Here is a 26,867-nt window from a genome sequence, read left to right as displayed (position 1 = left end):
GGAGCGTAACACAACGTAAACATGTAAAAAGCTATTATAATTTCTGCAGCTACTTTAGGAAACTTCTACAGATATGAGTTGCATTGTCGGAAATCGTTAAGGAAGTGACCTAGAGTGTGATTGTCCAACAGGTCAACACTCTACACTCATTCGTCACAGCACTCAACACTCATTCGTCAATCTGTGAACATTTCAATTCTAAGGCTGAAATACTGTGTCTACGTAGTTTTGATAATATTTATAGGATACGCTTCGACCTACTGTCAAGGGCTGATAAAAGGAAACGACAAAAATAGTTTAATCTCTTAAAGTGTAAATGCCTATGTCAATACAGAACTATTTAATGACAGTGTTAGTGAAAAATAAATGTCATGAATAGTCGATCGGCCCGGGGAAAGCAATGGTAAGTCATATTTCCTCATTTTCGCATAAACTGTAAAGGAAAATTCAACATATGCAATGGAATGCAATCTCGTGACACATACCAAACAAGTTTTCCCTTTCATCTACAAGTATGTTTTCAAATTTAAACTACACACATATTGTTTATGTGTTCCCAATCCATTGGACCTAATAAATCAATTGTAACGGAACTTGAGCTCACCGTTGTTTTCTCTCGGGCCATCAATTATTCTGTTGTAGATAAAACTTACTCGCAAGCGAAGTTTATTAGTATCAGGTGATCAGATTCTGATTTGCTGGTTAGCTTCCTGTACGTGGCACCACCAAAGAACACAAAGTTTAAACATTCCTCATGTTCCTTGATCTTATCCTGTAAGAGAAAATAGAGACATAATTTTAATAATCACCCCTACAGTCGCTTTTTCACTTCTTCAATATCGTAATAATAATAGCCAAAGACGTAACTTTGTTTCGTAATAGTCCTCTTTTAATACTAAATGACGTGAAACTGCATAACGCTAGTTACTAACAGTAAACAGTCAAGCTAATAGGTGTCATTCCATGAATCAGTTGCACACAGATATCGCTAGTTTGTTAAGGAGTCAAGGATTAATTTTGATTCAAAACAAGATGACCTATAGTTTAGAGAAGGTCAAAGCTTGGGGAAAACAACTATTACCTATTATGCAGTGGCGGTGGGTCAGTGATGGAGTTTTTACTTCCGGAGTCTGGGACCCTTGGTTCGCTTCAAGTACTAACAAATTGAGGTTTTGGCAAAACAAACATCTTGTAAGTGAAATGTTCTTTCTTTCCTATTTTTCACCCCACTTTTTGTTCATTATCACTAGGGCTCGGAAGTTGAAGACCTAAAAATTGCCCAAAAAGGGCCTATTAGAAAGACCTAAAATATCCAAAAAAGGACCTAAAACTGGAAAAACAAGATCCAATGTAATTAGAATTACATATTTAATGAATATAATGCTCAAGAAATACAAACTTCTATTAGAATACAATATACAGTTGAGAGAAAGGGTGTGGAGGTGCACATACTCCTTTCGGAGGGTCGACTCGTCAGGAATCTTTTGATTTTTGTACTGATCCAAAAACAATTTGAAAGTTTCATTGTTTATCTTTGTCAGCGGAATAGTTGCTTCAACTAAGGCACTGGAAAGATCTTTGCAAAACCGAGACAAGTGAGTCCAGTAGTACTTTGTCCTAACAGAAGCTGTTTTTCCTCTTCCCCCGCGGCAGGGGAAGCTCCTTTCAGATCCAACGTGATATTGGAGATGAAGTCGTTTTTTTCTGCACGCATTTTCACTTCGCAATATTTTAAGAAAAGAATATTTCTATCCGTAGAAAAAAAAACTTTTGCTCCAAATTCAGACCCAAACTGACGCAAAAAGGAAGTTTTCTTAAGTTTAATGTTAGGCATGTTAACGGTCTGTCCTTCTCCCACAAACTGAAGTCCAAACAAAAAAAAATAAAATAAAACTTCCCCACCCTCACTCCCCTGCTGGAGAACATTGTTACGTCTCCTTATTTGACTTGTGATTGTTCCAGATCTGACCTTATCAGTCCAGTCGCTGGAGCATGTATTTTCTTTTGAATGCTCTTTACTAAAGAAAAGGTGTTTAAGAGGTGGTAGTGATTCACGTTAAAGGCCAGCAAATTTATTGTCGAAAAATGAAGTGGAAAAAGGAAGACCTCTAAAAAGCTTTAAAAAAGACCAATAAATAAAAAATGCCGAAAAGGCAAAAAAGGACAAATAACATCCACCATTTTCTGGCTTAAAATGACCCAAAATGAACATACACCCTCCATTCCAAAAGAAACCGAACTTTTGAAAACAAATAGTACCACTAGTGCCATCTGTTGTAATATTTTACCGGTAGATGGCGTAGTCCCTCATGGACAACTGGTATAAATGTCATGACATTTGGATGCACGGCAACAAAGTTATTGCGTTTCAACTGTCAGTGTGTTGTGTACATCGGTCGGAAAATGAGTTTCAAAAACGAGCTGCAATTGAGTTTTGTGTTAAACTGGGTAAAACTTTTAGTGAAACGCACCAAATGCTACAAAATGCATATGGTGATGAGTGTCTATCCCGTACGCAAGTTTACGAGTGGTTCAGGCGATTCAAATCGGGTAGAGAGACGCTGGATGATGACGAAAGATCAGGCCGTCCCAGAACCGGATTATCGGAAGAAAACATCGAAAAAGTGCGTGAATTCATCAAACATAACAAAAAATCGTCGGTGAAAGTTATTGAAATGGAATTAGGTATTGCTCAAACAACCGCATACCGCATTTTGACCGAAGTTTTGGGCCTTAAGAAGGTTAATTCGCGGTTTGTACCACACAAACTCACCGAAGACCAAAAAGTTGATCGAATTGCGCATTACAAAGACATCGTTAAAAGTGCTCGGCAAGATCGAAACTTCTTGAAATCGATTGTAACTGGTGACGAGACGTGGTGTTTTGAATATGAGCCCGAAACAAAGCGGCAAAGTGCTGAATGGAGAGCACCGGATGAAGGAACACCCAAAAAAAAGTCGCTTGGTGAAGTCAAATGTTAAGGTGATGCTGATTTGTTTTTACGATTCAAAAGGAATTATCCACAAAGAATTTGTTCAGCCCGGCCAGACAGTCACTGGAGAGTTTTACTTGGGCGTCATGAAGCTTTTGCTGGCAAGAATTCGTCGTATTCGGCCCGAATATCGCGAAATCGGCAGTTGGACTCTTTTGGACGATAATGCACCATCACATCGTTCGCGACTTGTAACTGAATTTTTGGTCAAAAATCACATTATTCGGTTGCATCATCCGCCCTATTCACCAGATCTCGCTCCGTGCAATTTCTATCTGTTCCCGAAACTGCATTTGGCGATGAAAGGAAATGGCACGCATCGATTGATGCCATTGAGAAGGCGACGACCGCCGTCCTAAAGACCATTCCAATAAAGGACATGGAGAAGTCGTTTGACAACTTGTTGGAGCGTGCAAATATGTGTATCGATGCAGAAGGGGAATACATTGATTAATAAAAATGATTTGTTCCAAAATGTACATTGCTTTTTTGTTTTTTTTAAAACATTCGGTTTCTTTTGGAATGGAGGGTGTATATTATATTAAGCATTGGTTTCAGTCACTCGTAAAAAACAGGATTTTTGCTCAACTTCCGGGCCTTAATTATCATCATTCCAATATTGGTACCTTTAGTCTTGGTTCATAAGCATGGCACGTTGAACATAAAAAGTGTATTACTAAAATAGAATCATAAATTGTCTCCCATAAATGTTTACCTGGATAGTCCACAAAGGTAATTCATGGCGCAAGCTGAGTCATTCAGAATTTTAGAAGAGAGGAAAAAAATAGTTGAATCGGATAAAAAATAAAATTACACAAAAATAATACAATTATATTGACAGACGGAACAACTCGCGAAAAGAACGGCGGGAAATGATGGGCGCTTTTATAGTTCATTTTCGTTGAAGAGATATCACCACATTCACCCTTCCTTTCCTATTGAACAGAAACATACAACAATTAATTATCGTATCCTGAAAGAATGATACATGTAAATTATTAAGAAACAAACAAACCCGGGCATTCATAGAAAAGGGGAGAAATTCGATGGCCGTAATAAATTTTCTACATCGTATTTGTGTTCGTTGCCCTTCTAGAGGCGTGTTTTGCGATTAAATGTTTTAGTAAAAAGTTTAATAGCATTATTATTAAGTTTTCAAAATATGATAATTAAATTTCTTAGAAGAAAACTAGCATGCTTAATATTATGAATAAATTAGAACTTTTCGTACGATATAACTTACTTGGCTCAGGAAAAACCTGATACCGAAGTAAATAAAATATTACAGTTTAACTTCCCAAGATTATGGCCTATAGGCTAGGTTGACGATAAGTGATCCAAGAAAAGTGTGTTGAAATAATTAGTGGAATAATAAAGTGGAAGGAAGCGGGTGTACCCCAAGGAAACTATCAGACAGTTTGTTGTCCACTACAAATTTACTTGGCCGGTGATTCAACTAGAGATCTCACGCACCAGAAGTAAGTTCTGTACCACTTAGCCACCGTGCCTCTTCTAATGCACAGTGCCCGTGTTCTGTTTGCCGAGATTGACTGTATTTTCGTGACATAATTATTTGGCAATACACTCATAATGCGCATACACAATTACAGAATCTGTGAACTTAATTAGGAAAATGAATCAGAATCTTGAGAAAACCAGGAAAAAATACAATTTATGCAATAAAGACAATATGTACGATGTATATTGTAAAATTTTTAGAAGCTATATAAAAAGTTATTTTTCATTGAATGGCATGCGTTATAAGAGGAACATTATTCAATTCCCTGACTGCAGTGTTTTATATTCGTAGTTTCCTGGGAAACGTCTCATTGCAGTTGAGTAAATCATGGGCTGTAGTTATCAGTGAAATACTTTGTTCTTATATTTAAGAAGAATTATAACAAGTTTTGGATAGGTTCTGATGCTCATACCCAAAAGTAAACGGCTCTCTGCGGATTGTTTTTCTTAAGAAATCACTTATGTCATTTATAAGGTTATTAATATAACGTTTATTTGTGAAATATGAACAAAATCGCCGTAGTCATTTTTGATAAATCGTTCGAAAAAAAATTCATTTCCAAGAATAACTTAGCCCCGTATTCTTCAAGTATAAAAGACCTATACCATATTTTCAGGTTGTTAATAACATGTTTATATTTGAAATATGAATAAAATAGTTATTTTGAAAAAATCACCCGTAAAAAACTCACTCCAAGAATGAAATTGCAAATCATCGAATACACTCCCAATAGAATACGTGTTTTGTGCTGTATACCTATATATTCATATGCCATACTAACAATGAAGGTGTCCGAAGTGTAACTCTCAGGTTTAAAAATTTTTCGTGCATATCGTTAGGGGGCTCATGGAATAAAGATCGGCATAACAATTTTCGGCGGAACTCATAATTGTGTGGGGCACTGTCCCACTTGCGATTTTTGGCTTTCCTAGTAAAAATCGGCCTTTTGATTTCAAAATTGACTTATTGTTGTCGACAGTCATTGTCATTCGTCTTCATTTACGTAAAGATACGTCAATTGTAGATCGGAGATCCCTGTGTCTGTGTTGTCCCCTCAGAAGTGTGATGCATGTGCCTCCTTTATTTGAGCTGAACTCAAATATGAGCACATGTGCGTCACAGGTCTCTACGTAGTTTCTGGAATGCTGGATCACAAATTGGAAGGGAACTGAAGGGCTTGAAATATGAGTTTGGCAGAATCAGTGCTTACTGTATCGAGTGTATGTTTTACAGATATAAAACGCTCATTCGGAATTAGTAGCAACAACGATAGTACAATATAGGTGATTTCATATTCACTTTAAATTGTGTTAATATTTGACATTTTGTAATTAACGCCAGCACGTATGTACCTCCAGAACGTGCTGATACGCATACTAGAAAACCCGTTAGTCAATTCGTGACTAATAGAGATAGTAGAGGGAACATAACGAAGAAACAAAATACGAAAGAAAACTGCACAGAAGTCAGCTAATCCAGTGACTCTGGATTACCGAGAGTGCGGAAGCGAGGACCTATCTCTACTTGCTTACCCAACTACTGCTTCAACGAAGCCTTTCTGACCATAATCAATGCCTGAACTAATTTAGACATGAACGAACTTTAACATGACATGATTGTACATGCATTTATTTAGTACTTATGAGTGTTTTAAAATTATAAAATTAGTATTCAAAAATAGAAAACAATCAATTATATATTGTTATTCTTACAAAATTAAAAAGTACCCCGGGTTGGGTGAATAGCCGTTTAAACAACCAAAAGGTTGTGTGAACAACGTTAAGTACACTCACAGTTCATTTGACGCTGTTTGACTCTATTTAAACCATACGCAACAAACCTGTTCACTCCATTCGCGAAGTGCACGCATCCTTGGGCAAATGTTGTTTCGGGTTATCGTTTCTATATATGTCGGAATATAAGACTACATAGTTAGAAAGTGTTTTAAAATGTGACATTAGATTTTCCAAATGTAGCCTAAATGGTTATGAGTATGTGCAAATAGAAAAAGAAATAAGCTATACTGAAGATATAGATTAATGATGATTTGAAGAGAGATGTTTTAAGATTTTAAAATTACAAGAAAGATTACCAACATAAAGATAAGTATGATTTAAGAAGATTTGTGATACTAATTAGATTTAGATGAAGATAACATAGGGCAACTATCAAGAATAAAGAGACTTAAGGAGCTATATGAAGTAGTGGTTTAGAGTAGCTCACGGTAGAATTAAGTTAGAAGCAGCCGAGTTGACATCTATACGATAAACAAGATTTTTGATTCATTAAAGAAATAAAGAACCATTTAACAGTTTGTCGGCTAACAATATAGAAGTTGCATATCTGCCATTAGGAAGCCAGTGTCTGATGACGCGTTATGAATTGCGTTTTTGCTGGCGTTCAGGTTCAATGTTTTTACATACGTGTTAGTAAATTAGATATGTTTTGAACACGTGAAGCCTCATAAGGGATCATGTGAATATCATTTCACCTTTACAAACTGCATATGCTTCTGATAAGTATGTAGCAACAGTTACTACAGATAAGGAATAAGAATTGGCATCATCTTTCATTGATATTTTAGAATGTGGTTCCTATTTTGTTGTCGAAAAGACGACAGCGCTCGACATCGATAAATGCTTAACTGTATCCATAGCCGTAAACGATCCGGAATGCGAAGTTGTAGAAGATGCATCCCTAAAGGAAATGCAGTACTAATAGAATATAAAAAAAAGTCTTCAAGTTTCGGAAATCTAAATCAAGTTGTGGAGGTATGAGAAAATTTTCGAGAGTACAAACTAAATTTAAAAAAGTAAAACATGTATCGCAACTTTACCGGTGGGAAGCTCAAATTAATAATAAGGAAACCCACACCGATAAATGTTCATGTGTTTCAAATTTTGTGTTAGCAAAGTTCATTAAATCCAAAGGAGATTTCATACCTCTACTGACATGGATCTTTGGAAATGGGTAACTGAAAAAGCGAAAGAAGTTAATCTCGAAAACTTTTATGGTTACAAATTTCTTGCGTCCGTTTTAAACGGAAACATATTATTGTGTCGCGAGAAGACGTTCACAATTCAGAACAAATAGTAACTTCGGCCATATCTTTACAGCTAGAAGTCAGGGATACGTTACCAAAATAAGATATAGAAAATACTTACAATTCCGATCAAAGTGGTTTCGCCATGGAACTGCACTATAATCACATGTTAGCTATACAAGGTCAAACAAAAAACGTAGAAGCTTTTGCTCAACCCAAGAATGCCTTATCTCATAGCTATACAATAATGCCGTTTATGTCTGACAGTGAATGTCAAGAGACATTTTTTCTGATCTTTTGCAGATATCATACATTACTGTTCTGGATCGCATTGCGTTCAACTGTAGTACCTTGCATGCTGTGTTTGCTCCGAATCCACTCGATTTACCATTTGTTGTGTAGCGTTATTAACCAAGATACAGGCCATAATCGGTATGGTCGATTATTCGTTGTACCAGCACTTTGTAAGTGACACAATTTCATGGAATGCAAGTCGCGTCACATTCTTTCTCGGAGTATATTCGCTTCTTGTCGTGTTTCAGATACTTCTTCTGACCTGTTATGTTTCGTGACGTGACCAAGGTCTCGGCGCTTAAAACACTGCGATATTACTAGGGAATCCTTTGCCGCCATTGACTGGAAGCCCATGTAAACACACTTCGGAATCATAAGGTGGTTGCGCATTTTGGCCAAAACTTCGACCACGTGATGAACAGTGGGCTTTCCCTTAGGTCCAATCTTGAAGATCGGCCTAAAGTTTTCTTTGTACTCATCGATGCTCATCACCGAAGTTTTGACGATGAATATCCTCGATGAGATTTCCCGAACTTCTGTCCGTTGGTACATTGTAGATGATGACCAATTTGACCTAATTTGTCCCCATTTGATGAGGCCTTATTACCTTATATAGTTATTGGGAGTGTACAGGGGTCAATCCCCTTTCATAAGACAGTCGTACATTAATGCACTTTCTTCAAAAATTTGAGAGCGGTACCTTAGCACACCCCTTCAATTATGGAAATTGCACAATTTAAATGTTTGGTATAATACTATAGAATCATAATAATCACTATAAATTTGGGTGGTTCACCTCGTCCCCTTTCATGTGTAAAAATTTGCCAAAATATAAACGTAATTAACACGTTGTATATGTGTTTGGCTTTTGGCTTAATTTATCCCCTTTGATGAGGTCCTATTTCCTATATGGTTATACGGGCATGTATAGGGGTTCATTCTCTTACATAAAACTTAGGTAAATTGATGCACTTTTCTTAAAATGTGGGAGCGGTACATCGGCTCACCCCTTAAATTGTGGAAATTGCTAAATTTAAACTTTTGGTATACTAGTATAGGACCTCAATATTTACCACTATAAATTTGGGTGGTCCACCTTGTTCCATTTCGTGGGTAAAAATTACCAAAAAAAACAATTCCGGAGGTTGTTGACCCCCTTTGATGAGGTTTTATTACCTTATATTTTGGATATTGGCCTTTTTAAACATTTAATATGGTACTATAGGATCCTAATATGTATCACCATAAATTTGGGTTGTTCATTTCGTATCCTTTCATGGGTAAAAATTGCAAAAGTCAACTTTTTTTAGATTATTGACCCATTTTATTCCTTTTTGACGAGTTCTTATTACCTTACGTGATTATGTGGGCATGTAGAGTGGTCTATTGTATTTCTTAAGATATAAGTACATCGATGCTTCCATCCTAAAATTTGGCAGACGTACATTGGCTCAGTTTTAAATTTTGGAAATTGTCTAATTTAAAACCTTGATATAACAGTATAGGTCTCTAATATGCCCCGCTAGTTATAAACTTCGGTGATCCATCTCCTTCCTTTTTACGGTTAAAAAATTGACAGAAATTATGTACGACCATGTGTTTGGTTATTGACCCAATTTATTCTCTTTAATGAGCGTTTTACTATTTATATGAACATAAATACATGTTCAGGTGTCTATTTTCTTTCTTAAGATATAGGTACATTGAAAATTTAAGAAGGCTACCTTCGCCCCCCATTAATATTTGGAAATTGCCCTATTTGGTATACTAGTATAGGACACTAACAAATATTATTATAAATTTCGTTCCCTTTCATGGGTAATAAATTGTCAAAAATGTAAATTTTGGAAGTAATTAAACCCCTTTGATAAGGATGGATGTGTATAGGGATTCATTTCTTTTATTATTAGATGCTCACTTTTTAAAATCTGTGGGGTGCATAGGACAATTTCTCAAATTTCGAAGGCCATTGACGTATTTTATGTTTTTGATACGGCTTTATTATTGAATGACTACAGGATTTGTTACTTTTTTCATAAGACACAGGTGTATTTGTGCACCAATCTTAAAATTTAGGAGGGGTGCATTTCTTATTCTCTATAATTGGTAATTTTTATTAAAATGCGGTGGTATTCCAGTCTTGGGTAAATCATTATCAAATTTTGGTATGATCACGTGATCACTTATTGACCTATAATAGGATTCTGGGGCCGTTTAATTGGTAAATTGATATGTTCTTCTTAATTTTTAGGAAGATAGTTAGAGAAAATTGTCAAAATGAAACTAGATCATTGGTCTTGTTTATTACCCCCTATGGTCCAAATTATAAACGTAAGCAATACGTTATACAGTTCGCGGCCTAGAAATTGTTACAAAAAATCTAAGTCCAAATTAATAACAAACTCTTTCACCGTTTTCGTATGCATCCAGAAATACATGTCTCAATCGATTATTTGCTTCTAATATTCAATACAACTTCTCCCCCTCCTCCAACTCTCGTTCTCTAAAACAGTAAGTGTGACGTAGTACACTCTTTCCATTCAGCTGAAAAAGGAACAGGAATCACATTCTTTTAAAACAGTTTTTTTCCATTCGTTTGTTCTGAAATATTTTTAAGAGCATAAAGGACCCCGCACTTTTCTTATGGAAAGTGGCTTTCGGCTAATGTTGTTGAAACTTCGCTGGTTGATAGTTCTTAACATGTGGATCAAAAGTCTCAATGGGCACAAAGACCGAAATCCACTCCTTCCCCCCCAAAAAAACCGCCTCCAAGTAGCTGGGGGGGATTGAACTGATTTCAGCATGTAAAACAATTTGTTGTTTTAATCAACTCAACAAGGACTCCAAACAACCACATGTTAGACTATCAAACTACCCCACTTGACACCGCCCTTTGCCCCCACATCCCCCCCCCGCGAATTACCTTACGGATGTTCCATATTACTGTAGTTTATAGTTGCGCGTATGTGTTGAAATACCTACAGTTTTGGTCTCACCGACGATATAATGGGTTTCACGTATCGCTGATTACGAATCTGAGGTGAGAGTTCTAGAATTCAAGATGGATGATCAATATGGCGGATCAAAAACACGAAACTCCTGAATGTAGCCACAAATAGCTGTTTACTAGGGTATTTTGGGTCGTTGGTTACGAATCTGAGGTCAAAATTCTTGAATTCAAGATTGCAGATCCAATATGGTGGATAAAAACGTCGAAGCCACAAATCGTAGTAGACTACAGTGTGTTTTTAGATCGCTGTTTAAGTACGCAACATTCCTTGATACTTCAGCAACCATGTAGAATTATTCTGCACCCTTGCCCTTTACCAAAACCTACCACAGATATCTTAATGCTGAACGGTGTTAAAAGAATTCATCATTTATTTGTTCATTATTTTCATCATTTCGGTTTGCAGCATCTAATGTGGTACTTAGCAATGAGTCATCGGGATATCTAATATTCTGTAAATGTCGTGCATGACCTAAATACCACAAGACACTTGCAACGTGCGCACATGTACCTAATGTACGAGCACCGCTTTGACATGTACAGTAGTAACCTTGAATAACATTTTGATCATAATCCTGGTCATCTTCATCATTGGCTACATATGCTATGAAAACGTGATGCTTAGTTGCATTGCGGAACCTTGAGTAGAGACGTATGCGCAGGAATCCCGGTTCAGTTACGTTTTCGTCAAGCTGGAATTGCTCATCCTTATCTCGTGTTAGTTTATCTTGGACGTAAGAGGATGAGAGATCTACTTGATATGTGCCTACAGTCAAATCTCGTAAGTAGTTTAAGTACAGAGAAATCAATTAGGCCTTGATCATTCAGCGGTACCCATTGACCGTTCCTTCTAATAAGATTATCTACCTCCGCTCTTGCTTTAACAACTTTCGGCATGATTGACCTATTTCTCATTTCTCTAGCTAATTCAATGGTTGCATCTTGCATGAAAATAACGGGATGGTATCTGTTCAAAATAGCTCCAGCTATGCGATAGAAACTATTCAGTTTCTTTGCATGTTGCAGATTCAACGCCTGTGCTAGAAACTTAAAAACTGATCTTAGATGCCCGTTTCTTGCCTCGAGTATCCAACGACTTTTATAACTAGTCGAGAAGTATTCGCTTCTTCTGTTGAAAGTTGTCTTTCACGTGGTAGTAGGAGTGCGGGCATTCTATGATCAATTCCTAAATATTCCAGTAAAGGAATTGCATCGCGGTATCCTCTGTCTACTAACACAACGACCAGGATTATGATCAAAATGTTATTCAAGGTTACTACTGTACATGTCAAAGCGGTGCTCGTACATTAGGTACATGTGCGCACGTTGCAAGTGTCTTGTGGTATTTAGGCCATGCACGACATTTACAGAATATTAGATACCCCGATGACTCATTGCTAAGTACCACATTAGATGCTGCAAACCGAAATGATGAAAATAATGAACAGATAATTGATGAATTCTTTTAACACCGTTCAGCATTAAGATATCTGTGGTAGGTTTTGGTAAAGGGCAAAGGTGCAGAATAATTCTACATTGTGGCTGAAGTATCAAGGAATGTTGCGTACTTAAACAGCGATCTAAAAACACACTGTAGTCTACTACGATTTGTGGCTTCGACGTTTTTATCCACCATATTGGATCTGCAATCTTGAATTCAAGAATTTTGACCTCAGATTCGTAACCAACGACCCAAAATACCCTAGTAAACAGCTATTTGTGGCTACATTCAGGAGTTTCGTGTTTTTGATCCGCCATATTGATCATCCATCTTGAATTCTAGAACTCTCACCTCAGATTCGTAATCAGCGATACGTGAAACCCATTATATCGTCGGTGAGACCAAAACTGTAGGTATTTCAACACATACGCACAACTATAAACTACAGTAATATGGAACATCCGTAAGGTAATTCGCGGGGGGGGGTGTGGGGGGCAAAGGGCGGTGTCAAGTGGGGTAGTTTGATAGTCTGACATGTGGTTGTTTGGGGTCCTTGTTGAGTTGATTAAAACAACAAATTGTTTTACATGCTGAAATCAGTTCAATCCCCCCCAGCTACTTGGAGGCGGTTTTGGGGGGGAAGGAGTGGATTTCGGTCTTTGTGCCCATTGAGACTTTTGATCCACATGTTAAGAACTATCAACCAGCGAAGTTTCAACAACATTAGCCGAAAGCCACTTTCCATAAGAAAAGTGCGGGGCCCTTTAAAAAAATCACACAATGTACCCAGAGTTTCGTAAAGACCTTTAGTTTCATTCTTTCCTTTCTCTAAAGACTGCAAGCTACTAAGATGCTCCCTAGGAAATCTGTGGAAATTGCCCATAAAGGCAGTAGGTTTTGTGCTTCCTAAAGTCTGCAATGCACGCAAAGAGCTCTAAAATATCTACAGACAGAAATGAGTGTTATTCAATTATTAATTTCATTTCTTTTCACTAATTGCTAGCAAATGTTCCAGGGGGGTCATTTGGGTAGGACAGGAGGGTGTAATACCCCACCCTTGAGCTTCATAAATACGTATTGTTTGATCAAATGTATAGTAATAAACTAATAAAAAGTGAAAATCTTATGTCGGCAGAAAATCTCTCTCCCACCGAATAAAATCTAAAAGACATTTCTTTTAAAAAACTATTTAGTTACAAGAGCTCATTGCTAGAGAGCTTACATTTGGTTTCAAGCGTGGAAGGTTTGATCTCAAACCATATGAGTTCCTGGGCGTCATTGACAGAGAGAGAGAGAGAGAGAGAGAGAGAAATTCAAGTATGGATATAGTGAGGGATGATTTATATACACAAGTTTAGAGCTGGGGGAAAATGATCGGACAGCATTCTGACGGCAGTATTATGACGAAAATTATGATTGTATAAAACAGAAGAAGTAAGGTTTTGAACTCCGAGGATCACATTAGACAGTTGTCGAGTTAAGATGGAGAACTCTTTTTAAAACATCAGATGATTACTAAAGCAGAGAAAGATCTTGAGAATTGGCGAATTAACAATTTAAAAAATTTGAAACTTCCGAGACGGGTTTCGAACCTCGAACCTTGTAGTTGTCGAACCATGTCTTTATCCGTTCTGCTAAGAAGAAATCGGTGTACTCGTTTACATACGTTTCCTTTAGCTACGTTGAAAGCTAAATTAATGGGATATTCAAAAAGTTGACTCGGTGGATGCGCCGTTCACATAGGACGTAAATCTCTTGTAACTTAGTTACAATGTATCGTGGCGGATATAAATAATTGACCAGGTAATGGCGACAGCTTTGAAACAAATGCAGAGTATGAGAATTAAATAAGTCATATATGTGGTTTCGTGTGGAGAAGACACAACATATGAACCAAAGGTTTAGGAACAACTCAAGTTATTAATATAAGCTTTGCCGAAGATTATTCACTTGTATCATCATAAAATGAATACGAAAGACGTTCTGAAACGAAGAAATACAACTTTGCAAGCGGAGGCAAAGAAACCTACAGTAACGAGACTAAAGAAGAATCACCTACCGCATAGTGGTCGTGGTTCAGTGGCCAAGGCGTTTGATCGGTAATCTGGAGGTTTGTGGTTCGAATCAATGTCGGGTATATTTTTACTTTAGGATTTTTGATGGCGATTGATCGACGTTAGCACACGTTTTATTATATTCAGATATTTGAATACTCGGATGTTTCAATACTTGAACCAGCAAAACTTCATGAATAATAATAGTAATAATAATAAATTAATAATAATTATTATTTTCTCGTAGAAGACTAAAAACTACGAGCAAATTTTCGCGCAACTCATACCATTACAAGCAGAAACGTGACATTTGGCAAGAATATTTTGTTTTTTTATTGTTGCCCACGAGAAGAGGAATTTTTCATCTCGTTTCTAAAACAAACAAAACAAATAAGAATTAACATTTTACATTCGACACGGAACAAATTCTAACTCAAATTATCATCTCACTTTGGAGATGAGAATGGAGGCGAGACGAAAAGTATCGTAAACATTTCTCTTCTTGTCTCGATTCTCGAAATAGTGCATGACCATTCTTTAAGTAACAATTGCTCTGTAGACTGAATCTTAAAGGCTTTTTGTTACCTTGTATTTCAAGGCTCATAGAATTATAGTCTGTGTAGGTATTTTTGTAGCAAAGCTTTTGGAATTACCTGTGCATATCCTAATAATTAGTTTATTATATGCATTACTGTTGAGTGATATTCAGTTATTTTTATTACAGTTATTTTCCTTAACACATACAGTAGAATACTTTCTACATGAAACTTTAGTAGAAAGCTTTTGTTTAAAATCTGGGTAGCTGCAGAAGCGTGTCTTGAAGGTACCGAACCCCCTCTCCGAAATCCGTACGTTTAAGTAAGTTTTGCCACATTTTAGGGCAACTTTAAACTGTTAATACCATTATTATTATTATTATTATTATTATTATTATTATTATTATTATTATTATTATTATTATTATTATTACAGAAGTGTTGTTAATTTAATGGTTCACCCTCTTCCACCCAGCTCCCGCCTAGTGTGCATTGTGCTGAGCAAACACCCTGTGTGTATGTTTTCTCCGGGTTCCGCTTCCTCTCACTTTCTGTATTCCAATATTTCTTCCATTCTCATCATCGACGTTTTCTGTAGCTTAGCCGGCATAACTATTACTTAAAAACAAATTGGCTTACGGCTCTTGTGAGGTCTGTATCCGTACTTTCTACGTGAAATTTACCTCGAAACTTTCCGTTATAACATTTAGGTAGTTGTAGGGACGTGTGCAGAGGATATGTCCTGATAGTCCTGACACTTCTCTCCAATCTCGGCTATTTTGTAACTTCTGCCTAACGCTACGGGCGAGTTTACAGATTTGAATACAATGTGTCTTCATACAGAATTTGTTTTCTATATTATTATTATTATTATTATTATTATTATTATTATTACTATTATTATTATTATTATTATTATTATTATTATTATTATTATTATTACCATTATTATTATTGTGAGAAAAATATACATAAAATATGTAATATAACCATCTGTACGTTGGTTTACTGACGTTGAATTGGGACTTAAAAATTTCATCCGTTTTCTCACTTAAAAGTATCGATAATTAAGCAAGGAAATAACTAGACCATGTTAATTCAGTTGATATTCTTCGTAATTTTATCAATGGCAAACAGTTTACCATTTTATGTCGTAAAGGTCAGATTCATCGTTATTGCCAGAGCGGTGCTTGAGCGATTAACGGTAGAAATTCAACCTCCGATTAGTTACAATTTCACAACCTGATTCTATTACAAATGTAAACTCTTTAGTCGGTAAAGAGGCCGGATCATGTCAGAGTTGACGTCAATATGTTTTGGTGAGTCAGTGGTTCATGGTGGATGGTGGGTCGGAATGGGTCATAGAGGGTTGTAGGCCATAGTGGGTCACGGTGGGTCACGGGTAAGATTGCATCACGGTGGGTGTTGTTGGTCACGGTGGGTATTGGGTCAGTGGGTGGTTGTTCAAGGTTGTTGACCCACGCCATCTCTAGGTTAACTGGTTTGGATTCGGTTTAAACTTGAAACAGAATGTATCCGTTTATTTCAGAAAAGGAACTGTAATTTGATTCAGTTTTGTTTGAAAATAGACAATATATTGCCACTTTTCAGAATATCCGTATATATTTTGAAAAGGTCCAAACGAAATGTAATGATTTCGTTTTAGGTTAAGGTACTATGAGTCTGCTATTTCACTTTTGAATGGAATTACGATTCCCCATGTTTTTTTCTACATATTTTTGTCAAAAAACGTTAATGAGCAATAGAAAATAGAACTGTTTCTCGATTCGGATTAGTTTCGGTTAACAGCTTGAAAATGATATATTTACATTTAAATGTCCAACGATTATGCCTGTAAAGTTGAGGAATACTATGATTGAAGCAAGTGAATTATGATGGACGAAATGGCGGAATGAGAAAGTGGGAGTGTCCCGAGAAAACCCACGAACACGATGTTGTCCGTCTCAAGCTTACATGTCTTGGGAACGAACCAGGCGCCCCACCCACATATAGTTCAGTAGGCTTCGTCTCAGTTTCGATTCCTGGTGGGAGAGCCTTTGAAATATTAAATATCCTCGCTGTATCTGTGTTCGTGTACCTGTCGTTCAAGGTTATTGGAAATACCTGTAAAACGAGAATAACCGAATATAATAGGAATAAGATACTTTCGGTCTTTTTGTTTTAATTGAAACTTGAATTCTCTGGACTATAGTATTTTATCATAACCGAAATCAGTGTTTCATCGTTAACAAAATATTGGAATCGTAAATGTTTGCAATTTGCTACATAGACGAGTGTTCCTTGACTCTTACTTAAAAGACCGATCCTAGGGTAGTGGCTTGAGCATTCATTTCGTGAGCTAGAGGTCCGAGGTTTGCGCTTCTCGTAGGATATTCAAAAAAACTTTATAATTTAGAATGTACATATTTCTGAATTATAATAACATGAAATATAGCCACTTTCTCTCGTTCTTACAAGTTAGAGTTGAAAAGACTTCCTCCACAGGGGAAAAACTAACAACATGACGTCAGAGTCAACAATCTCGATTCCTACTGTCTGAAAAATTCGCGTGTTTCGCAAGCAATTCATAAATACAAACGGGTCATCCTTCAGGCCTAGTAGGAGTCAATAATTTGTCTGTAACGTCAATGTGGAATTCTTATTAAGTTCTTCCACTCTAACTAGAATAATAATAATATTTTCCTTCGCCATTTTCAACACGTTCCATATATTCATTCAACAAAAATGGTAAATAGGAACTATAGTTTTTTAATATGTTTTCTATATTTTTAAAATATCAATATAACGCATACTTAATCCAATGTCTTTTACCCAAAGAAAGGGTGATACTATGTATCGTGATGAAGACAAATCCTACTTAGTTTCTGTTAAGGCATCCGAAGGTTCGATTTTCATATTGTCCAGTAGCTGACGACTTCTTTTCCTCCCTCTTTTCTTTCCAAAGTATCTCTTATAAGGTAATTCATCCTTTTAGAGGATCCAAAATATATATTTTTATTTTTCTTAATTTGCATTCGAATAGGACGTTTCAAATATACAGTATTATTATTATTATTATTATTATTATTATTATTATTATTATTAATAATAATAATAATAATAATAATAATAATAATAATAATATAGAAAACAAATTCTGTATGAGGACACATTGTATTCAAATCTGTAAAATCGCCCGTAGCGTTAGGCACAAGTTACAAAATAGCCGGGATTGGACAGAAGTGTCAGGACCATCAGAACATACCCTCTGCACACGTCCCTACAACTAGCTAAATGTTATAACAGAAAGTTTCGAGGTAAATTTCATGTAGAAAGTACGGATACAGACCTCACAAGAGCCGTAAGCCAATTTGTTTTTAAGTAATAGTTATGCCGGCTAAGCTACAGAAAACGTCGATGATGAGAATGGAAGAAATATTGGAATACAGAAAGTGAGAGGAAGCGGAACCCGGAGAAAACATACACACAGGGTGTTTGCTCAGCACAATGCACACTAGGCGGGAGCTGGGTGGAAGAGGGTGAACCATTAAATTAACAACACTTCTGTAATAATAATAATAATAATAATAATAATAATAATAATAATAATAATCATAAATAATGGTATTAACAGTTTAAAGTTGCCCTAAAATGTGGCAAAACTTACTTAAACGTACGGATTTCGGAGAGGGGGTTCGGTACCTTCAAGACACGCTTCTGCAACTACCCAGATTTTAAACAAAAGCTTTCTACTAAAGTTTCATGTAGAAAGTATTCTACTGTATGTGTTAAGGAAAATAACTGTAATAAAAATAACTGACTATCACCAAACAGTAAAGTATATAATAAACTAATTTTTAGGATATGCACAGGGGCGGCGATTCGGGGGGCAAGAGGGGGCAGTTGCCCCCCCACTTTTTTGAAGTGACCCAGTTTTTGCATGTATTACTGATTCATAGAAAAAATGGTGTCATTTAATATTTGTCGTTGCGTGAGTACGTATTGGTTATTTGTCTCCCCGTGGAGTTAAGAAAGCTACAGGAATTGTGTTTTAATTGCAATTAAAAGCAATTAATATTGCAATTGCGTATTTCTTTAAAAGTCATAGGATATGCCTGTAGTATTTACTGTCTTTCATTATCTAAACCGTAAGAGTAATAACATATATTTAATGGCATGGAATTTAATGTGTGAAATTAAAAATATGAATTGTTCATTAATCCCCAGTTTCAATATAACTTCCACAAAAGAAGCCTCATTATTCGTTAGTGTGATTACTGTTATCCCTTCTATTTATTTGTTTTGCAAATTTGTTATTAAATAATTTCATCACACAATATTCCAGACAGAATTGTAAGATGTTCATGAGCAAGCAATCAAATTTCTTCTTTTGTTATTTATGAGTACCTACTTGCGTTGCTCTTGTCAATTTACTTAATAAAATATGAAATACGATATATGGTATTTTAACTAAAAAAAGATAGTATCCTATTAGTTATAAAACCATTTGTCAAACGAAGTGTTAAAAACAATCAGGACAACTAATATTGATATACAATTATCCAGATCATGCCTTGCCCCCCACTTTTAACGTCCAATCTCCGCCACTGGATATGCAAAGGTAATTATAAAGGCTTTGCTGCAAAAATACCTACACAGACCATAATTCAATGAGCTCTGAAATACAAGGTAACAAAATGCCTATAAGATTCAGTCTACAGAGCAATTCTTTCTTAAAGAATGGTCATGCACTATTTCGAGAATCGAGACAAGACGAGAAATCTTTACGATATTTTCGTCTCGTCTCGATTCTCATCTCCATAGCGAGACGATAATTTTAGTTAGTCTTGTCCCGTGTCGAATGTAAAATGCTAATTCTCATTTGTTTTGTTTGTTTTAGAAACGAGATGAAAAATTCCTCTTTTCGTGGGCAACATTAAAAAAAAAATATATTCTTGCCAAATGTCATGTTTCTGCTTGTAATGGTATGAACTGAGCGATAAGTAGCTCCTTGCTATTAATCTTCTACGAGATAATAATTGTTATTTTTAGTATATTATTATTACTATTATTATTCATGAAGATTTGCTAGTTCAAGTATTGAAACATCCGAGTATTCAAATATCTGAATATAATAAAACGTGTGTCATCGTCGATTAATCGCCATCAAAAATCCTAAATTTAAAGAATTGGCCGACATGGATTCGAACAACAAACTTCCAGATTACTGATCCAGCGCCTCGACCACTGAACCACGACCACTACGCGATAAATGAAGCATCTTTAGTCTCGTCACTGTAGGTTTCTTTGCCTCCGCTTGCAAAGTTGTATTTCTTCGTTTCAGAACGTCTTTAGTATTTCTATTATGATGATATAAGTGAATAATCTTCAGCAAAGTTTTTATTAATAACTTGAGTTGTTCCTAAACCTTTCGTTCACTAGTTTGTTTCTTTTCCATACGAAACCACAGATATGACTAATTTAATTCTCATACTCTCCATTTGTTTCAAAGCTGTCGCCATTACCGGATCAGTGATTTATATCCGCCACGATACATTGTAAGTAAGGTACAAGAGGTTTACGTCCTACCTGAACGGCGCATCCACCGAGTCATCTTTTTGAACATCCCATTAAGGTAGCTTTCAACCTAGCTAAAGGAAACGTATGTACATAGGTTTTTCTGTTGCAGAATGGTTAAATTCATGGTTCGATAACTACAAGGTTCTTGGTTCGAAACCCGCCTCGGAAGATTCAGATTTTTAAATTCTTAATTCGTCAGTTATCAACATCTTTCATTGCCTTCGTAATCATCTGATGCTCTAAAAAGAGTTCACCTTAATTCGACAACTGCCTAATGTGATCCTCGCATTTCGAAACCTTCCATTCTTCTGTTTCACAAAATCACAATTTTCGTCATAATACGAATGCTGCCCGATCATTTTTCCCCAATTCAAAATCTCTGTATACAAATCATTCCTCTTAGTTTCCATATTTCAATCTCTGTCTCTCTCTCTCAATGTCGCCCAGGAACTCATATGGCTTGAGATCAAACCTTCGATTCTTGAAACCAAATGAAAGCTCTCTAGCAATGTGTCTTCGTAACTATATAGGTTTTTGCTGTGTCTTTCAGATTTAATTCGGGGGGAGGAGATTCCCCGCCGACATAAGATTTTCCATTTTTTTATTACTGTATTATTATACATTTGATCAAACAATACGTATTTATGAAGCTCAAGGAAGGGGGAATTACACCGTCCTGTCCTGCCCAAATGACCCTTCTGGAATATTTGCTTGCAATTACTGAAGAGAAATGAAATGAATACTTGAATAACACTCATTTCTGTCCGTAGATATTTTAGAGCTCTACATGTGCATTACAATTTCTATGCCGCAAGCTGTACCACGTGATTGACCTTGATGATGTAGTGTACAGGGATTTATTTCGCTTTTAAATTCGTGGGAGGTATCAAATAACATACTTCTAGACAACTGGTTCCGCAAAGGTAAAAAATTAACGGAGGTTACTGACCTCGTTGAACATATAATTATATGGTTAGTTCTAAAACAGATATATCGAGAGAGGTACATAGGACCATTCTTTTAATTTCTGAATTGTGATAAACAAAATTTAATATGAGGCGCGAAGTTTGAAAAATACTTTGAACTTTAGTCACAACTCATAGTCTAAGATCATTGGTGGTGGTTGATTTTACCTTGAGTTTTCAGAAATCTGATAGGTAATCTTATTGAATCTTATGAGTCATAGTCTAAAGGCAATACATGATAGAACACTGACATTTAGTCACAAGGTGATGTAATTTGATCACCGGCAAAGTTATTGTTGTTGCAATTTCATCGGATGATCACTATCCTTCATGCAATCTGATTGGGTGATCACCATCTTTCGTGCAATCTGATTGGTTGATGATTTTCAAATCTTTGCTGTATTCAGTTTTAAGTTTCGTTTAACATTTATCGATTATTGTTTAAAATTCTTGGTTTGTACGTTTTTCTAATTATTTTATTTGAAAATTTTTTGCTTCAAAATATTGTGATTTTTTAATTTTTTAAAAAATTTTTTTTTGTTCCAAACTTTTGTTTGAAATTTTTTGTTGAAAACTTTTTGAAAATTTTTTTGAAAATTATTTGGTTTCGAATTTTTGTTGGAATTTTTTTGTTTCGAAATTTAGTTTGAAATGTTTTCTAAGTATGTGCATTAATTTGTAAAGAATTGGAACTGTTTAGATCAAAAACATCTAGCAGCGCTTTTTATTATAATACAATAGTACACGTCAAAACATGGGGTTGTACTTAAAATGAAAAAAAAATCAATTGAAATTGACCATTTTATTACAGTGCACTGGTTAATCACACATCCTTACCAGATAAAGGATATGGATATTACGATGAAATGTATTTTGAGCTTCTTGCACTAGTTTGTCTTTACTGTATACATTTAATTCCAATTGAAGTCTTTTAAGGTCTATTGTCATTTGATCAAAAATAAGCTGTTTATCAATACAGGTATGCATCCGCGAACGTTGTTGACAGCCATCACACCATCTAGATACATGTTGTACAAGATGCATAACACATTTCTCAAAATAGTACATTTTCAGGAATATGCTTGTTTTGTTGCACACTTCCACTGAATGTTGTGCACACTAGAATACATTGGTAAATTGGGTCCATTCCGTTTGCGTTAGATATACAATGTTACGAGGTACATTCAATGTAATCTCTTTTTCTAACAGTACCGTCTTCTTTTCGAAGGCTGAAAGGAGCTCCACTTCATGATTTGAGCGTAATTCATTATTTGACTATGGTCACATTTACCTCATCAGGAAAATAATAATTCATTTGGTAGATTCGTGTACATAATATGTGCCATTCTTCAAGTTCAATTGTACACCAAATTGTTCTGCTTTGCCCAATCAAATCACAGGTTCAAATTTTGTAGCGCAGATATCTAATATCACATATCCTTTCAATATATTTATTGGATAATTGCTTGCGAAGAGGAATTCTTTTGTCGTTACAAGTGCACATCTTTCCTCCTAAAACGCACGTACTCGAATGATTTCACGGGTTATAGCCTACAGATTAACACGGAATTTGCTGACGTTTGCATTGATGATTTCATCACAATTGCTGACGTCATGCTGACCAAACCACATTCACAGATCACATTGTGTGATTAAAGATTTCATCATACAGCTGTGCCTGACGTCATTGAAAAGGAGTTTTTAACGTTCGAATTGATAAATTCATCATAATTGCTGACGTCATGCTGACGAAACCAAATTCAACTATCAGGCTGTCCACTAAATTCGAATTGATGACTTCGACCCAAGAATCCTTTTTAACATAAAGATACAGATCCAGTATTTAAGAAACGTAATAGTTCTTGTTGTTTTGAAGCTTCCATGGGTAAATATCTTGCTGGTAAAATATTCTTATCATTTTCAAGCTTCACTACTGTTCTTAATCCAAACTTTGTAGGAATCATTTGGCTAGCTAAAATTCTATAAGGTACATTCTTTTGTAAATCGGTTATCTTGGTAAATGATTTCATCACATCATGTGTGTTTACAAACTGCAGACAAGCAGCCATGATGACGTTATGATGAATAATATCTCGAATAATACTTATATGATGTAAAACTAATGACGTTGCATTACCATGCTCTGACGTGTACTATTCCATCATAATAAACAGTGTTGCTAGATGTTTTTGTTCTAAATAATTCTAATTGTTTCCAATGAGTGCACATACTTAAAAAAACTTGAAAAAGAAACTTTAAAAAAACTTTTGAAATTAAAATGTTCAAACAGGAGGTTTCAACAAAAAAAAATCAAACGAAATTTTGAAAAGTGTTCAAAAAAAGTTCTCAACAAAAAATTTGAAATGAAAAATTTCACACAAAAGTTTGAAAGAAAAATGTTCAAATAAAAAGTTCTGAACAAAAAATTTCTAAGGAAAAATTTTCAAACAAAATTTTGAGACATAAAGCTACAAATATTACCAACGAAAAAATTTCAAACAAAACTTTAAACAAAAAATTTTCAAACCAAAACCAAACAAACAATTTCAATAAAAATTTTGAAACAAAAGTTTTCAAATAAAATAGTTAGAGAAATTGATAAATGATAAACAGTAATTGATAAATGATAAACAAAAATTGACACTGAGTGCAGCAAAAACTTGAAATCATCAACCAATCACATTACACGAAAGGTGGTGATTAAATAATCAGATTTCATGATAGATAGTCATCATCCAATCAAATTGCATCAACAATAATTCTGGCAGTGATCAGATTACATCACATTGTGACTAACTTTCAGTGTTGTATCATGTATTGCCTTTAGACTATGACTCATAAGATTCAATAAAAATACCTATCAGATTTCTGAAAACTCAAGGTAAAATCAACCACCACTGATCTTAGACTATGAGCTGTAACTAAAGTTAGAACTATTGTTTCAAACTTGGCGCCTCATACTAAAATTTTATCACGATTCAGAAATTTAAAGAATGATCCTATGTACCTCTCTTGGTATACCTAAGTCTTAGACTTACCATTTTTATAATTATATGTTCAATGAGTTCAATAACCTCCGTCAATTGTTTACCTTTGCGGAACCAATTAATGTCTAGAATTGTGTTATTTGATACCTCCCACCAATTTTGAGAAGGAAATTAATCCCTGTACAGTATATCATCAAGGACAATCACGTGGTACAAGTTATTGCTTATGTTTATATTTTTCCCATAAGTGGGAATATTCAAGACCAATGACGTAGTTTCATTTTGACAATTCTCAAAATATCTTCCCAAAGTTTAAGAGGAACGTATCAATTTACCAATTAAATGGAACCATAATCCCATCATAGGTCAATAAATGACCATGTGATCATACTAATATTTGATAGTGATTTACCGGAAGAATTGGATACCACCCAATTCTAATAACAATTACCAATTATTAATTTGACAATAAGAAATGTACCCCTTCTAAATTTTAAGATTGGTGCACAAATACTCATGTGTCTTATGAAAAAACTAACAAATCATGTAGTCATTCAATAATAAAGCCGTATAAAAACATAAAATAGGTCAATGGCCTTTGAAATTTGAATATTTCACCATAAGAGTGACACCAACATTTACAATGGGTCATAGAGAACTTTTACCGAATGTTGTTATTTGCTAATTCCCAAATTTGAGAAATGGTCCTATGTTCCCAACATATTGTAAAAAGTGAGCATCAAAGTATAAAAGAAATGAATCCCTATACACATCCATCCTTATCAAAGGGGTTCAATTACTTCCAAAATTTACATTTTTGACAATTTGTTACCCATGAAAGGGAACGAAATTTATAATAATATTTGTTAGTTCCCTATACTGGTATACCAAATAGGGCAATTTCCAAATTTTAATGGGATCCAAAGTACCCTTCCTAATTTTCCAATGTGCCTATATCTTAAGAAAGAAAATAGACACCTGAACACATTCATATGTTCATATAAATAATAAAGCCCTCATTAAAGAGAATAAATTTGGTCAATAACCGAACACATGGTCGCACTAATTTTTGTCAATTTTTTAACCGTAAAAGCGAACGAGATGGATATCCGAAGTTTATAACTAGCGAAATGTATTAGAGTCCTATATTATATCAATGTTTTAAATATATCAATGTTTTAAATTGAACAATTTCGAAAATTTAAGAGTGAGCCAATGTACGTCTGCCAAATTTTAGGATGGAAGCATCTATGTACCTGTATCTCAAGAAATAGAATAGACCACTGTACATGTCCACATAATCACATAAGGTAATAAGTACTCATCCAAAATGAATAAAATGGACCAATAACCTCCAAATTTGTCTTTTGCAATTTTTACCCATGAAAGGAAAGGAAATGAACCATCCAAATTTATGGTGATACATATAAGGAGACTATAGTACCATATCAAATGTTTAAATAGGGCAATATCCAAAATATAAGGTAATAAAACCTCATCAAAGGGGGTCAATAACCTCGGAAATTTGGTTTTTTAGTAGTTTTTACGCATGAAAGGGAACAAGGTGGACCACCCAAATTGATAGTGGTACATATTGAGATCCTGTACTTTTATACCGAATGCTTAAATTTGGCAATTTCCAAAATTTAAGGTGTGAGCCGATGTACCGCTCCCACATTTTAAGAAAAGTGCATCAATGTACCTAAGTTTTATGTAAGAGAATGAACCCCTATTTATTCCATTATAACCATATAGGTAATAGGACCTCATCGAAGTGGAAAAATGGGGCCAAAAACCGAATAAGTGGTACAACGTATTGCTTTTATTTAAATTTTGACATTTTTACTCGTAAAACGGAACGAGGTGGACCACCTAAATTAATAGTAATACATATTAGGCTCCCGTATTATAATACCAATTGTTTAAATTGGGCAATTTCCAAAATTTAAGGGGTGAGTCGATGTATCGCTCCCACATTTTAAGAAAGGTGCATGAATGTACCTAAGTTTTATATAAGAGAATGAACCTCTATACATGCGCATATAACCATACAGGTAATATGACCTCATCAAAGGGGATAAATTAAGCCGAAAACTAAGCACGTGGTACAACGTATTGCTTCCGTTTGTATTTAGGCAATTTTTTATCCATGAAGAGAGACGAAGTGAACCAACCAAATTTATAGTGATATATATTATGGTTTTATACTATTGTACCAAATGTTTAAATTATGCAATTTCCAAAATTGAAGGGGTGGGCCAAGGTACCCCTCCCAAATTTTTAAATTCGTGCATTAATGTACCCGTGTGTTATGAAAGGGAATGGATCCATATACACTCCCATATAACTATATAAGGTAATAAGACGGGGGATAAATTAGGTCGAAAACCTCCGAAATTTAAATTTTTGGCATTTTTTACCCATGAAAGGGAACGAGGTGGACCCC

At 35.3% G+C, this 26,867-nt stretch overlaps 1 protein-coding gene across 2 annotated transcripts in view; it reads right to left on the bottom strand.

Moving 5' to 3' along the window:
- The window catches only part of LOC145684622 (uncharacterized), a 310,911-nt gene that overhangs the window by 189,640 nt on the left and 94,404 nt on the right, over positions 1 to 26,867 (bottom strand). For both annotated transcript variants that reach the window (XM_081757011.1, XM_081757012.1), the window contains exon 3: positions 654 to 772. In XM_081757011.1, the coding sequence (XP_081613137.1) occupies positions 654 to 772 (119 nt within the window). The remainder of the gene's footprint in view (positions 1 to 653; positions 773 to 26,867) is intronic.

The sequence above is a fragment of the Thermobia domestica genome, chromosome 5, assembly GCF_964235325.1.
Source record: "Thermobia domestica chromosome 5, izTheDome1.hap1.1, whole genome shotgun sequence".
Classification (NCBI taxonomy): Eukaryota; Metazoa; Arthropoda; class Insecta; order Zygentoma; family Lepismatidae; genus Thermobia; species Thermobia domestica.
This window is presented reverse-complemented; position numbering and strand designations above follow the sequence as displayed.